The sequence below is a fragment of the Anas acuta genome, chromosome 4 (assembly GCF_963932015.1).
Source record: "Anas acuta chromosome 4, bAnaAcu1.1, whole genome shotgun sequence".
Lineage (NCBI taxonomy): Eukaryota > Metazoa > Chordata > Aves > Anseriformes > Anatidae > Anas > Anas acuta.
In genome coordinates, this window is record NC_088982.1 from 42,453,946 (window position 1) to 42,466,261 (window position 12,316).

The 12,316-nt window shown below is 40.4% G+C and overlaps 1 protein-coding gene across 1 annotated transcript; it reads left to right on the forward strand.

Moving 5' to 3' along the window:
- The first annotated feature begins 306 nt into the window (after positions 1-306).
- Positions 307-10,231, forward strand: TMEM184C (transmembrane protein 184C). The gene is made up of 10 exons (XM_068680916.1): positions 307-572; positions 782-912; positions 1,008-1,044; positions 2,812-3,017; positions 3,816-3,890; positions 4,810-4,903; positions 6,437-6,549; positions 7,228-7,327; positions 7,825-7,996; positions 8,452-10,231. Exons 1-10 carry the CDS (start codon positions 456-458, stop codon positions 8,742-8,744), a joined length of 1,338 nt encoding a protein of 445 aa, XP_068537017.1. The 5' UTR covers positions 307-455; the 3' UTR covers positions 8,745-10,231.
- Positions 10,232-12,316: the final 2,085 nt, after the last annotated feature.

A 12,316-nucleotide genomic window follows, 5' to 3' on the forward strand; every position in this document is an offset into this window, starting at 1 on the left:
GTTTCGTGTCACTCGGGTGCGCTGCGGGGGCGTCGCCTCAGGACCCTCAGTGGCGGGAAGAGCGGGATTAACGGAAATAACTGACGGGGATAACGGCACTAACGGTCCCCGCCGCGCGCGCCCGAGCGCACCGGCGCGCGCCTGAGGGCTGCGGGAGAGCCCATAGCTGGCGGCTGGGGGAGGGGGGGGGGGGTGTCGAAGGGGGGCGGGGCGTAGGTGGAAGCGGCCATTCATCGGGGCCGGGCGGCCGTGACGGGCGTGGCGAGCAGCCAATGGGCGCCGGGCTGGGCGAGGAGGGGGCGAAGCCGGAAGCGGGGCGGGGCGGAAGTGTGGCGGCGGGGCGGGCAGGGCTGGGGTCGGGCAGGGCCGGGCTCTGTCGCGGCCGTGTCGCGATCGTGTCGCGCCCCGTCCCTGCCCCTGTCCCCTGTGGGCGCGGCAGATGAGGGCTGGCGGCCATGCCGTGCACCTGCGGCAACTGGCGGCGCTGGATCCGGCCGCTGGTGGTGCTGCTGTACATCGTGGGGCTGCTGGTGGTGGTGCCGCTCTGCGTCTGGGAGCTGCAGAAGCTGGAGGTGAGCGGCCGGGGGGCCGGGGCGGGGAAAAAAACACCTCAGCCCATACCAAATATCCCTCCTAACGCTCAACATTAACCACAAAGCCCACATTTTGTTATTACGCTACCAACACTTCAAAAACCCAAACATTTTTCACGCTGTCCTGCCAATACTTCAAGCTTTTAACACCCAAGCGCTAACGTCCCGCTCTTCTCTTCCTCCTCAAGGTTGGCATCCACACCAAGGCATGGTTCATCGCCGGGATATTCCTCCTCATGACCATCCCCATATCTCTCTGGGGGATCCTGCAGCACCTGGTGCACTACACGCAGCCTGAGCTGCAGAAGCCGATCATAAGGTAGCGTCTCAGCCTTTGCCTCCGCCACAGGTGTTGGATTTGATTCGGGTTAAAAGTACGCCTGGTAATTGAGTGTTCTTTTGTTGTTGTGACAGGATTCTGTGGATGGTGCCGATTTACAGTTTAGACAGTGTAAGTGTCCTCTTGCTGGTAACGGCCCCGTAAAACTGTTTGCTGCGGGAGTGAGGGAGAACGGTGTGACAGCAGAGACAATGCTGCATGGAGAGCCGCGGTCCTAGAAACTTCTCTTCGCTGCTGTTTACAGAGTACATCAGAAGCGTAGTTCTAACGATACCACGTGCTTGCCGTGGATCTTGTGGGATTACTTCTGCAACCCCATCTTAACCCCCTCAGTTGTTGAATATCCCGATGTAGAAGTGGTTGCTTTTGGTCCTTCCACCTTCAGTAACAGCTGAACTGGAAACCTCTTCACCAGATACACTCAGTGCTCTTAGATGCGCTTAGTGCTTACATTCTTCCTTATTGCGTCAGGGGATGAAGGACAAGATCCCGGAAAAAATCTACTTCCTGATACTTCTATATGATGGGTTCTGCCATACCAGATATTGTTCATCTGAGTGTGCCACCTGTGGCTCCATGCATAGAGTTAGAGTTAAGCAGCGTACTAAATGTGTGGATTGTACAGGACATGTGTTTACATGTTGTCATCACCTGGCATTGCAAGTACTTACATTTCCCCCCAAAAAGATAGGTTTTCAGGAACTTTTTTTTTTTTTTTTTTTTCCTCAAAGAGTGGGATTTAGTGACTGGGGAAAAGGAGGGTAGAGGAGGCAACACTATTTGTCCCACATGGGGAATATCAACTACCTCAAATTGATTTTTAAATTTCAAGTGCATAAATTGTCTTTGGAAGTAAAATGCCAGCTAATTACGTGAGCTCTAGCCAGGGCCCAAGGGCATTTCTGACAGGTATTTAAAAATTTCCCCAAACTCTGGGATCCTGTGGGTGTTGCTCCAAGTATGGTGTTCTAGAGCACAGAATCTGAGCTGAACATAAAATTCTCTTCTCAGATTCAAACACTTTGTGATGCAGCATCACATGTTCCACAAAGACGTTGCCATCTCTAGTATTTCCGAACTGCAATGAGGATGCCAAGCATCTTCCTGAAGTTCTAATAAGAAGGTCTGAGAAGGCACAGCATTGACACTACTACGACCTAGGGAAGCACAGTAAACTCAAAATACCTGCCTCTGTTTGGGAGACAAAGCACAAACCAATAAAGTGAAATAAACCACTTGCACAGGCTGCACTTAACAGTTCAAGAACAGAGTAATAAAAATAAAAAATGGAAAGCTCTGGCAGCTGATCCATAATTACAGTTTTGCCAGACAAAAACAAAAAGCAATTTTCTGCCTGAAATGCTTAGGTTGGAGGGATGACTGACTACCACTTGAAAGCTAATCAGCTGCTGTCTTCATGTATTTTGCAAACATTTATGCGATACATAGGAAATGAACTTTGTACCAAAGGACTACAAAGTTAGTTTTCACATCCATATTGACAGGAACATGCAGATTTCAGGAAACTGTTTCTTGTCTCCTCCTGATGGGAATAGGTCATGCATGGGGAACCATCTCCATGGTTAATTTTAAATTGAAGACTGCATTGTGTTGGGAGAGGTACAGAGCACCTCTCGTGCAGTGCTTTAAGCCTGCTTCCATTTCAAGCAGCAGAGATGTAATCTGAAGCTCCACTTGTATTTTTACAATACACTATTTTCTAGCTGTAGCATCACACTCTTATTAGACAAAAACTGCAATTTTGTTTTACTTGTTGCCTCGTGAAGTGCGGCTGGCTGACCTAGGCAGGCAGTGTTGTCATTGGAATCGCTTTTGCCTTACTTGCACGTAACCTTTTGTGTACCTCTCTTCTTGCAGTGGATAGCTTTGAAATACCCCAACATTGCAATATATGTGGATACATGTCGAGAATGCTATGAAGCTTATGTCATCTATAATTTTATGGTTTTTCTTTCAAATTACCTAACCAACCGGTATCCAAACCTTGTATTAATAATAGAAGCGAAAGATCAGCAGAGACATCTGCCTCCCCTGTGCTGTTGTCCATCGTGGGCTATGGGAGAGTGAGTATATAATAGCACCTTACAATTCTAAGCTGTGTAATCAGATACAAATGTTTTAATATTTAGTAATATAACTGTTGTTGCTTGTTAGTGGCCTTCTTGTGGTTTGCACACATTTCATTTATCAGTGATGAAATCCTACTGAAAGCAGCTGTGCACATGTTTTGATCTAGCTGTAAAACATGCTAGATATCACATGTAGTTACTAACATACATTGCTCTTCAACATCACCTGATGTGGGAGAACACTTTGATATTTTGAAAAATATTGGAAAAAAGTCTCTTGGAATTTGCTTCTTTTTTTGTCATAGAATGTTTGCCACAAACCTCACGTCAACTTGGTGATGCCATATAACATACTGCTTTTACTTCCTCACCTGAGGGAGGAAAGGAAATCCATATGCCCATGAGCTGCTTGTTTCTGCATATTTACTCTGATGAGCAGCGTAATAAGTTTTCCTTCTCTCTCAAGAGATTTTGATAAAGCTGCTTTAATGTTAAAGACAAACTATTAATGTAATTCCAAAACATCCATAAACCACGTGGAAATTTCATTCTTTGTTCAGCCCAGACAGAATTTTTCCATGGCTAGAAGTGAATCTCCGAGTATTTTCTTTTATGTATCCATAAAGGTCTGTTCCATTGTGCTTATACGCACTGTAAACTGTAGCATCTGAAGTCCTGGAAGTAAGCTATGTTGAAATTACTGTGAAATAGTGAAACCCCTGAGAACAGGACATTTCCATAAGTGAATTGTCTTTAAATTCTTGTACAATGAATTTTTTGTTTCTCTTGCAGAGTTTTATTATTTAGATGTAAACTGGGTGTTTTGCAGTACACTGTTGTCAGACCATTTACCACCATTATTGCTTTGTAAGTACACTCATAAATAATTAACCTTGGTCTTCAGAACGTAATTTTGAGTTACACTGGAAACAATTTTCATGCCCTTTGCATTGAATCAATGCAGTTTGAAAGCAGCCTAGTTGTGCTACCTTCTAAATGGGTCCCGGCAATTTGCATCAGCCTTTGGTTTCTTTATGGCTCCTATTGCAAATGACTATTTGCAGAATTGAAATAATAAATAGTTAATGACTGCTGCTGAAAGAAGTGGGGGAAGATGTAAAGTACTGTTTATGTGGGAAAGATGTTTTAGAGCACCAATCTCTTAATTTTAGAGTCGTCTTTTCCTCCTACTTCTTCTGTGTTTTTAACAACTGCGTGTTTTTAATGCCAAGTTTCATATAACTTTTAATATTTTACTAAACTTTGCAGGTGATAGGCCTGACTGTGTGCTGTTGTACATATCATATGATTTCTTGTCGTAAAGGAATAGCAGGCAGTTCTGCATGTTGATGTTTAAAGCTTACTTTCATAAACTTTGTGTTGATGATCAGTGCTGTTAATTCTGTGGGCCTGTGAAAAAGTTGTTATTCACAAAGAATATCTGTGTAAATAAATATCCCATTCAGCAATGGGATATGTTAGCCCTGCACTTTCAATCTTCTTTTTTGGGCTAAAAATAATAATAATAATAATAATAATAATAAAGATGTAAAAAAAGATGTACCTATATATATTATGATATTCAAACATTGTTTCTTCTGAGAAAAATGCAATATAAACTTAATACGCTGTTGGAAAGTGATTCTTGTGCAGACCCCATTGCTCATATGTTAGTACCAAAACAGATTTTGGATTCCTTCTAACAGTTGATTGATGTGATGAAGGTTTAGCATTTCAAGAAAGTGTTAGTATACTATGTTGTGATTAATTCTAAAAATTCTTTCAGAATTTGTGAGCTAGTGGACGTGTACGACGAAGGAAACTTCAGCTTCAACAATGCTTGGACTTACTTGGTTATACTAAACAACATGTCACAGCTAGTGAGTATCAGAAGTATCTCTTTTGCTCTTTTAAGTCACGTTAGTATTATGTAATTCTTCTTATGTGAACTCTTGAGAGTAACTGCATGAACTCTTATATGTAGAATATTTCACGCTAATTCTTGTTCTTCTTATCTGTTAAAAACTGTGTACAGAATGTTAGGACAACAATCTAAAATTTTACTATTTTGACTTCTAAGCTCAATAGATCACTAGTGTCCCACCTCTCTACCCCAAACTACTTGATGAAGTTGTCAGACCCCAGGCATGCTAGAGCTGCAGACCTTTCCCCTCTGCAGATGACAAGACTCCACTCAACCTGCTAGCTGCCTCCCAGCATACATATGGAAAATCCATGTGGCTTTGTTAAAAATACTGTTAAAAAGCTAGTAGTAATAGCCTTGACAGAAAAAACAGAAGCCATGCACACAGTGCAGAGATGCTACCCTAACACCTAGTCTTTGAAGGAAAAAGACTGCATAATTATAAGGTTCTCTCGTCTCTCTAGCCAATATTGGATTTTAAAGAAAAGGGATACTCAGGAGTCTGTGGCAATTTAGCTTTTAATTTGAACTTACCCCTAAGAGACTTGGAGCATGTACGTTTTAGAGGGGGGAAGTTGTTCAGTGTGAAAGCCCCTGACTGCAGTAGCCAGAAGGCTGTTGGCTCAGCTGCCACGTGCTGGGGGAAGGGTAAGATGTCAGCCTGTAGGCCTGGAAATTTCATCTTGGAGGTCAGAGAGAGCATTTTGTGGCTGGCTGGGAGAGTGGAGGAATCATTTGCTGCTTCACCTAGAGCACGTTACACGTGAACTGCTGCAGCACCTCTGGCAACAGCAGCCGATACCATAACAGCATGACGTCCCATCTGATCAGGGTGTCCTCTGGCTGCCACAGCTGTGTTTGTTGGGTGACTGTTAGAGAATGAGCTGTAACTGCTTTCTGCTGTGACAGCAGTCCCAGCAGCAGCACATGCTTCTCTGTGTCCAGGGTGACACGATTGCTTAAAAAAAAATGCAGTAATAGGCTAGAAGAATGTCCATGAAAAGAGGAGATCAATTACTGTTGTTTGGCTATACATCAGTTTGGTTGCTTGCAGTTCAGATTGCTCAGCTTTGCAGTGAAAGTTGTATTCCTTTACTCTTTTCTCACAGAGACAACCTTTCAGGCATCCTTAACAGAAGCCTGAAAGAACCCCCACTTTTTCTGCCATTTTCTGTAGGGTTGCATATGGCATTGAAAAGATCTTATGGGAGCTTCCTATGCCTTGTTTTACTTTGTAGACAGATGAGCTCAGTCTTTGTCTGATAATATGATACACTTCAGAAACATAATTTAGGCAAAAAATAATAATTCTGCTTTAACACATTGAGGACAAGGATTCAATAAGTCCAGAATTTCCTTTCTAAAATAGCTTCTTAAGCTTGCATTATACTGTGGTATTTTTGGAACTGAAGAGGTGCTGTAAAACATCTCAAAATAAACAAGGATTTCAAAGATTTTAAAGCTTTTCTTCATTTCTTTTCCTTGTTAGTTTGCTATGTATTGTCTGGTGCTGTTTTATAAAGTACTACGTGAAGAACTGAACCCCATCCAACCTGTTGGCAAGTTTCTTTGTGTGAAGATGGTAGTTTTTGTATCTTTCTGGTAAGTGAATTGTTTACTCATTACTTCTTGCTCTCAGAGTGGGGTCACTGAAGAACAGAAAATGCTGGATTGGCATCACTGAGGTTGGAGGCTCCAGAATGTCTAGCCACAATCTTGGTGAACTGCTGCAAGGGGAAAAGGATACCACTATTTTGGACACAGCCGTCTCGTTCACTTGACATGAGTTCAGACTTGATGTTTTGTAAGGTGACTCTCAAGAACATAATTTATTTTAGAATCCTCACTTTCAGTTATTTCATTTTTTCTTTGTAACTTTTCAGTTATTTCCAGAATATTTTTAAGCATTGCTCACACATAGCTGCTAATGAGTGAATGCATTTGACTAGTTGACCATCACTCTGTGGGCTGCTTTAATATCCTGATAGAGAAGCAATTTGTTCTAATAAAGACCTAGAACAACAAACTCTTCTTTGGCTGTCTTCTCTGTTGGTCTTTAGGACCATGGTTGAACAATGTTTTCCTTCAAGTCCATTTCATTTTGTTTTAATCCTTTTAAAGCCTAAATATAACACCAGTAAGTTTTGTTTTTTTTAATAATTCTTGCTACATACATACATAACATTTGTATACATACAAACATGCATTGTTTACCAGATTTGCATGGTGGTTTGTTGGCACTGCTGTTACAACAATAATACCAAATAATAATCTTTACAGGCAAGCTGTGCTTATTGCACTGCTGGTGAAAGTTGGTGTTATTTCTGAGAAACGCACCTGGGAGTGGCAAAGTGTGGAAGCTGTGGCTACAGGCCTACAGGTAGGAGCGGACTATCACTTCATAGGAGAAATTCCTTTATGTAGGATGACGTGGCTGATTTCAAGCAAATATTGTCGTATCTTAGTGAATTATTTAAAAGTTGAACCAGGTTGCAGGTTTCTTCTGGTCACCTCAAGTGAGGTTTCTACTCACTACTTCCATATCCATGTGTTGTGTGGGAGGAGTGCAGCCCAGTTAAATACTTCTGTTGGATATCCTTGTGCCTGTTCTTGAAAAGAGTACATTACAAAGCTGGTTCTTTTTGACTCCACTTCTCAGCAAGTCAGTCTGTCCAGCAAGGACTTGTTCCAGTACATATGTAGTACACGTGGCGCTCTGACATCTGCCAGAAACATCCCATCTCCAGTGAAAAAGTAGCTGATGTCAGCATCCCAATGCCATTGCTATCAGTCTTTAAATGGTAGAAGAAACCCGGGAGCTCTTTTTCTCTAGTTATGAATGCTAAGTATTAATTAATACCTCTCTCCTTGTTGCAGGATTTTATCATTTGTGTTGAGATGTTCCTGGCTGCTATTGCACATCACTACAGTTTCTCGTATAAACCTTACGTTCAAGAAGCTGAAGAAGGGTCATGCTTCGACTCTTTCCTTGCAATGTGGGATATTTCTGATATAAGGGCAGATATATCAGAGCAGGTTCGAAATGTCGGTGAGTAACAGACAGATTTGTATGATCTGTTAACAGTGTATGCATTTTTCCAGCTTCATTTTGTACTATTAGCCATCTCTATAGTACATTGAGAACATCCCATACAAAATTCATGGCAGCTGCATCCCTAAAGGAATTCATAGGGTATCTGGCACTTTGCTCTTCCCACTAATCCTGTAAGTTGAGTGTCTAGTTCGTAATTTTTCTTTTAAATGTACATATCTCAGCATCAGTTTCAGTTGTTTTAAGTAGAACAGAGGGGGATGTCTTCCTTCCCCTCCCCCCCCCATGGAAAGATCCTTTTATTGACTGAAGATAACAATGCCCATGTAAAACTCTTCTAAAACAAAGACTAATCTTCTAATTTAACATGGCTATTTTAAAGTTTGTGTGTTTGAAGACCTTGGTATATCGCTGTAAGTGCTAAAATGCATTTTCATTTGGCATAATTCTAGGAAGGACGGTTCTGGGCCAGCCAAGAAAAATATTTTTTGCTGAGGATCACGAACAAAACGAGCATACAAGTTTACTGTCTTCATCTACTCAAGACCCTATTTCTGATGCTTCTTCAATGCCATCTTCACCCATGGGTCATTACCAGGGGTTTGGACACACTGTGACACCTCTCACAACACCGACGACAGTCCCTGCAGTTGATGGTATTTATAACAGTCCTGCTCTTCGAGACACTAAGGGGTCACCTGAACTAGAGCGCAACTTTTTAGAGAAAGCTTCGGATAGAAGTTAGACTTGCCTTTTCTTTGAATGCACCAATGAGTCTGTTGTGTACTTGCCCCACACCTTCTGTTAGCATACGCTATTGGCGATGGAAGCCGAGTAGCTTGGAACAGACACTGCACGGACAGGAAGAGGATATGGCTGTAACTGACATCTTAATTCTGAGTCTATAATGGATGTATCTGACTGCCCTGTGAATACAAAACATGCATACTGTAAAAATTTCTGAAGAAACCTAAGAATCAACTCTTTAAACTGTTAAATGTTTATATATCTGTTACACGGTATGGCAAAACTATGCTGACTTCTCTTAATACAAAAGAAACTTGAAAAATACTGTGCTCTTCTAGACGTGAACTGTAAATACTACTACTGGGGGAAATGTTAATTTCAAGAATGTAATTTAAGGAGGTCAGCGGCAAAGACTTCTTACATTGGTTTTGGTTGTCCTGTTAATGATAGGACAAGGCTGAACGGTGTGTGGATGACATGGTAACTTCTGTGCACATGCCATCTTCTTCCCTTTCCTGCATAGCTAAATAAAATTCCTTCATGAAGGTAATTACAGATCATCTGTAAAGAATCTATAAAGAAAAAAAACAACATTCCCTATAGTCTTACCACAAACTTCCATGCCCAGAACATACGTTTGGCATATCTCTTGTTCTTCTAGCTTGTAATTTGTTAGTCTTTTACATTCAGAATAAACAGCCAGGAAGATAGGTTTTGAATTAATAACTTACACTTGACTGCTTTTTTCCTATCCTTCTAAAATTGTTACTACCGTAAAATATTTAGGTGGGGAGGGGAAAATAAAGAATGTCAAAAATTAAATCGAAAACAAAACTTACTTCTTTATTTTTGGCTGTAATAAATTCTTTAACACTTAAATTTTCTTAAGCTGTTAAAACTTAACATCGTAACGTGTCTGTAGTAATTTGTATTCATAAATTTGTGTCTGTGATTACTGTACTATGCTTCTAGTATAGCCTGTTCAAATGTAATAATTGATTTGTGTGCCCCCTCAGAAGAGAGCTTTGTTAAGGTAAAATTAAGTAGCTAGTTAAATCTGGAGTTACTGGATCATTAAATTTCAGACCAAGGAAAAAAAAAAAAACTTTTATCAAAACATTTTAACATTTTACAAACTGAGAAAATCAGGTTTTTTATCCCATTACCAGGTTTTTATTACTATTGCATGTTTGCAGTCTGACAGATGTAGAGCATTGCCATTAAGTGACATCTGATTTTTTTCAGCATTGTTAGCGTTTACCAGATAAATGCTTAACTTCTGGCTGTCAGTGAACTCATCTTAAGTGCTTATTTTGCAGTACTAGTGTGATGTAAATACTGCGCCTTACTCACTAGGCTGCGCATTTTATAGTTGACTGTACTTGCTGTATCTGAAGCTAGTGGGAAAGTGCAAATCATACTTTTCGATTGCCAAGTCATTGCCTTTGTTGTAAATAAGCAATTAAAGATTTTATTTAAACTGTTCATTTTCTTTCAACTTGATTTACTGCTAGTACTTCTGAGCGTGAATGACAAATTAAGACAACCCTCCTTTTTGCGGAGGAAGGGGATCTTGTATATAACTAGTACATGTGCGTGTAGTTTCACTATTTTAAGGTTTATATTGAAAAGAGAAGCCCTGTTTGGAGCTTAGCAGAATTACTTACATGTATTTGTGTGTGATTCTAGGCCCCCTTATTGTCATAGATGTGTTCTAAAAAGTAATTAAAAAACAACTTGTAAAAGCTTGCAAGGCCTGGGGGCTTCTTTGCTCGCTATGGCTACTACTAAAACTACTCTTAATTTCTTGCACATGCACAGGATTTCTATCAATGCTCATTTTTACCCAGCTAAAGGAAGAGAACTGCTGGGAGTGCCTGGTAGAATCATTTAGGTTGGAAAAGACCTAACATCATCCAGTGCAACCATTAAGTAACAATTATACTCTAGCTTTTTAAAAAACAAACTATATGTATTTTTTTTTGAATAGTTGAGGTTTTATCTGTTGGGTATAAATAACCAGGTATGGTAACAAGGTGGGGATGTGGAGAGCAAAGCAACTAGTTGAGTGTCTTGGTGACTTTCCACAGCATTCCACTTGTTGTGAAATTAAGATAGCTTAGCTTTCCAGAATTATGTTAAATTCAGCTATTCCATTTTAGGTGCACACTACTCCTGCATTTTAGGTGGAAGGGAAGTTAATTTATCAATGCAATAGCTTTCAGGGTAACACCTTTCAATTAACAATTGCTGTTGAATTTAAATAAAGAATAAAATCTGTGACACCTGTCTTGTCATCTGAAAACTTAACTACAAGAGGTTATGTTGTAACATGCTATCAAGTTCATGAACAAGGTCATTCATGAGTAGTCTTTGTTTTCATTAACAGTATTTGTCCCTCCCTTGTTTCCGAACATACCTGATCTGTTCTCAGCTCTTAAGGCAAGAGCAATTTTTTTTAACACTTGGGTTATTTCAAACAGCATTCGCAAACATAGCATTATTTTAGCCCTGTACTTTCCGTAACTGATTAAGGGTAGAGCGTATCCTTAATTTTCTTCAATTTCACTTTCTCACTAATTAGTGGAAATCTAATAAATATATTAACTAATATTTAGCGGCCTTGCTTTCAGCATTCTCTATAAAACCATACTCGGCTGCAATTACCCTGCAGCTACTAACTCTGGTCATCATTTCCAAGGTAATTGTGGCACTATGCTGCCCACAATTCAATACATGCTATTTAACCTTAATTGCCAGGCACTGCCGTTACTAAAAGGACCATTGGTAGAAGTGCAAAACAGTAACTAAGACTTAATGGACATTTTCTTTTAATTAAATCTTCCTTCACTTATGTTCTGCTTTGGATTGTAACTCTTGGATAAAGAATAGTATTCAGTTAACCTTATCTTTAAAAAACTTGATTTCATCATCACTTCTGTTTTCAAAGTGAGTTGGAGACCTGTCTTCCACCCTTCCAGGAGGAGCTTTGTTACAGCAATGTCAGCTGCAGGCTGGAACAGCCACAGCTGCAGCAGAACCACTCAGTCCCCCCATTTGATACCAACTAGCCTCCATTTACCTAATGCAGGGTACATACTGATCATGCATGCAAGGAGATTCTAGAAAAAAATTTTATAGGTGTGTCTCCTCTTATACATGTCCATGTAGGCTCTTGTTAAGAGAGGTCACAGCACCCTCTCTTCTACATGGAAAGGACAGCAATTAACATCGTAAAGAAGCTTAGCTACTGAGCTATCTTGCAGCTCTCCCTCTAAAAGTCCTTCCTGTATCTATAGGGATAGAATCAATGCCTTTAAGTCCTCCATCTGAATAAAGTTTAAGAGAAGGAACCCATTACCTGCAGTGTAGTGAAATGCAGTGCTGCAAGAGTAGTACACAAGTGCTGTGGTGACTGATATAATAATTTCTATCAGCTTCTCAAAGATAAAAAGTTTAGGCCCATTATATTGCCAGAAATGAGTCTCTGGAGGACTCTAAATAACATTTACTATGTAACTTATTCTACATTACTCCATTATGACTTTTTACAATTGTTTATGTGTAATG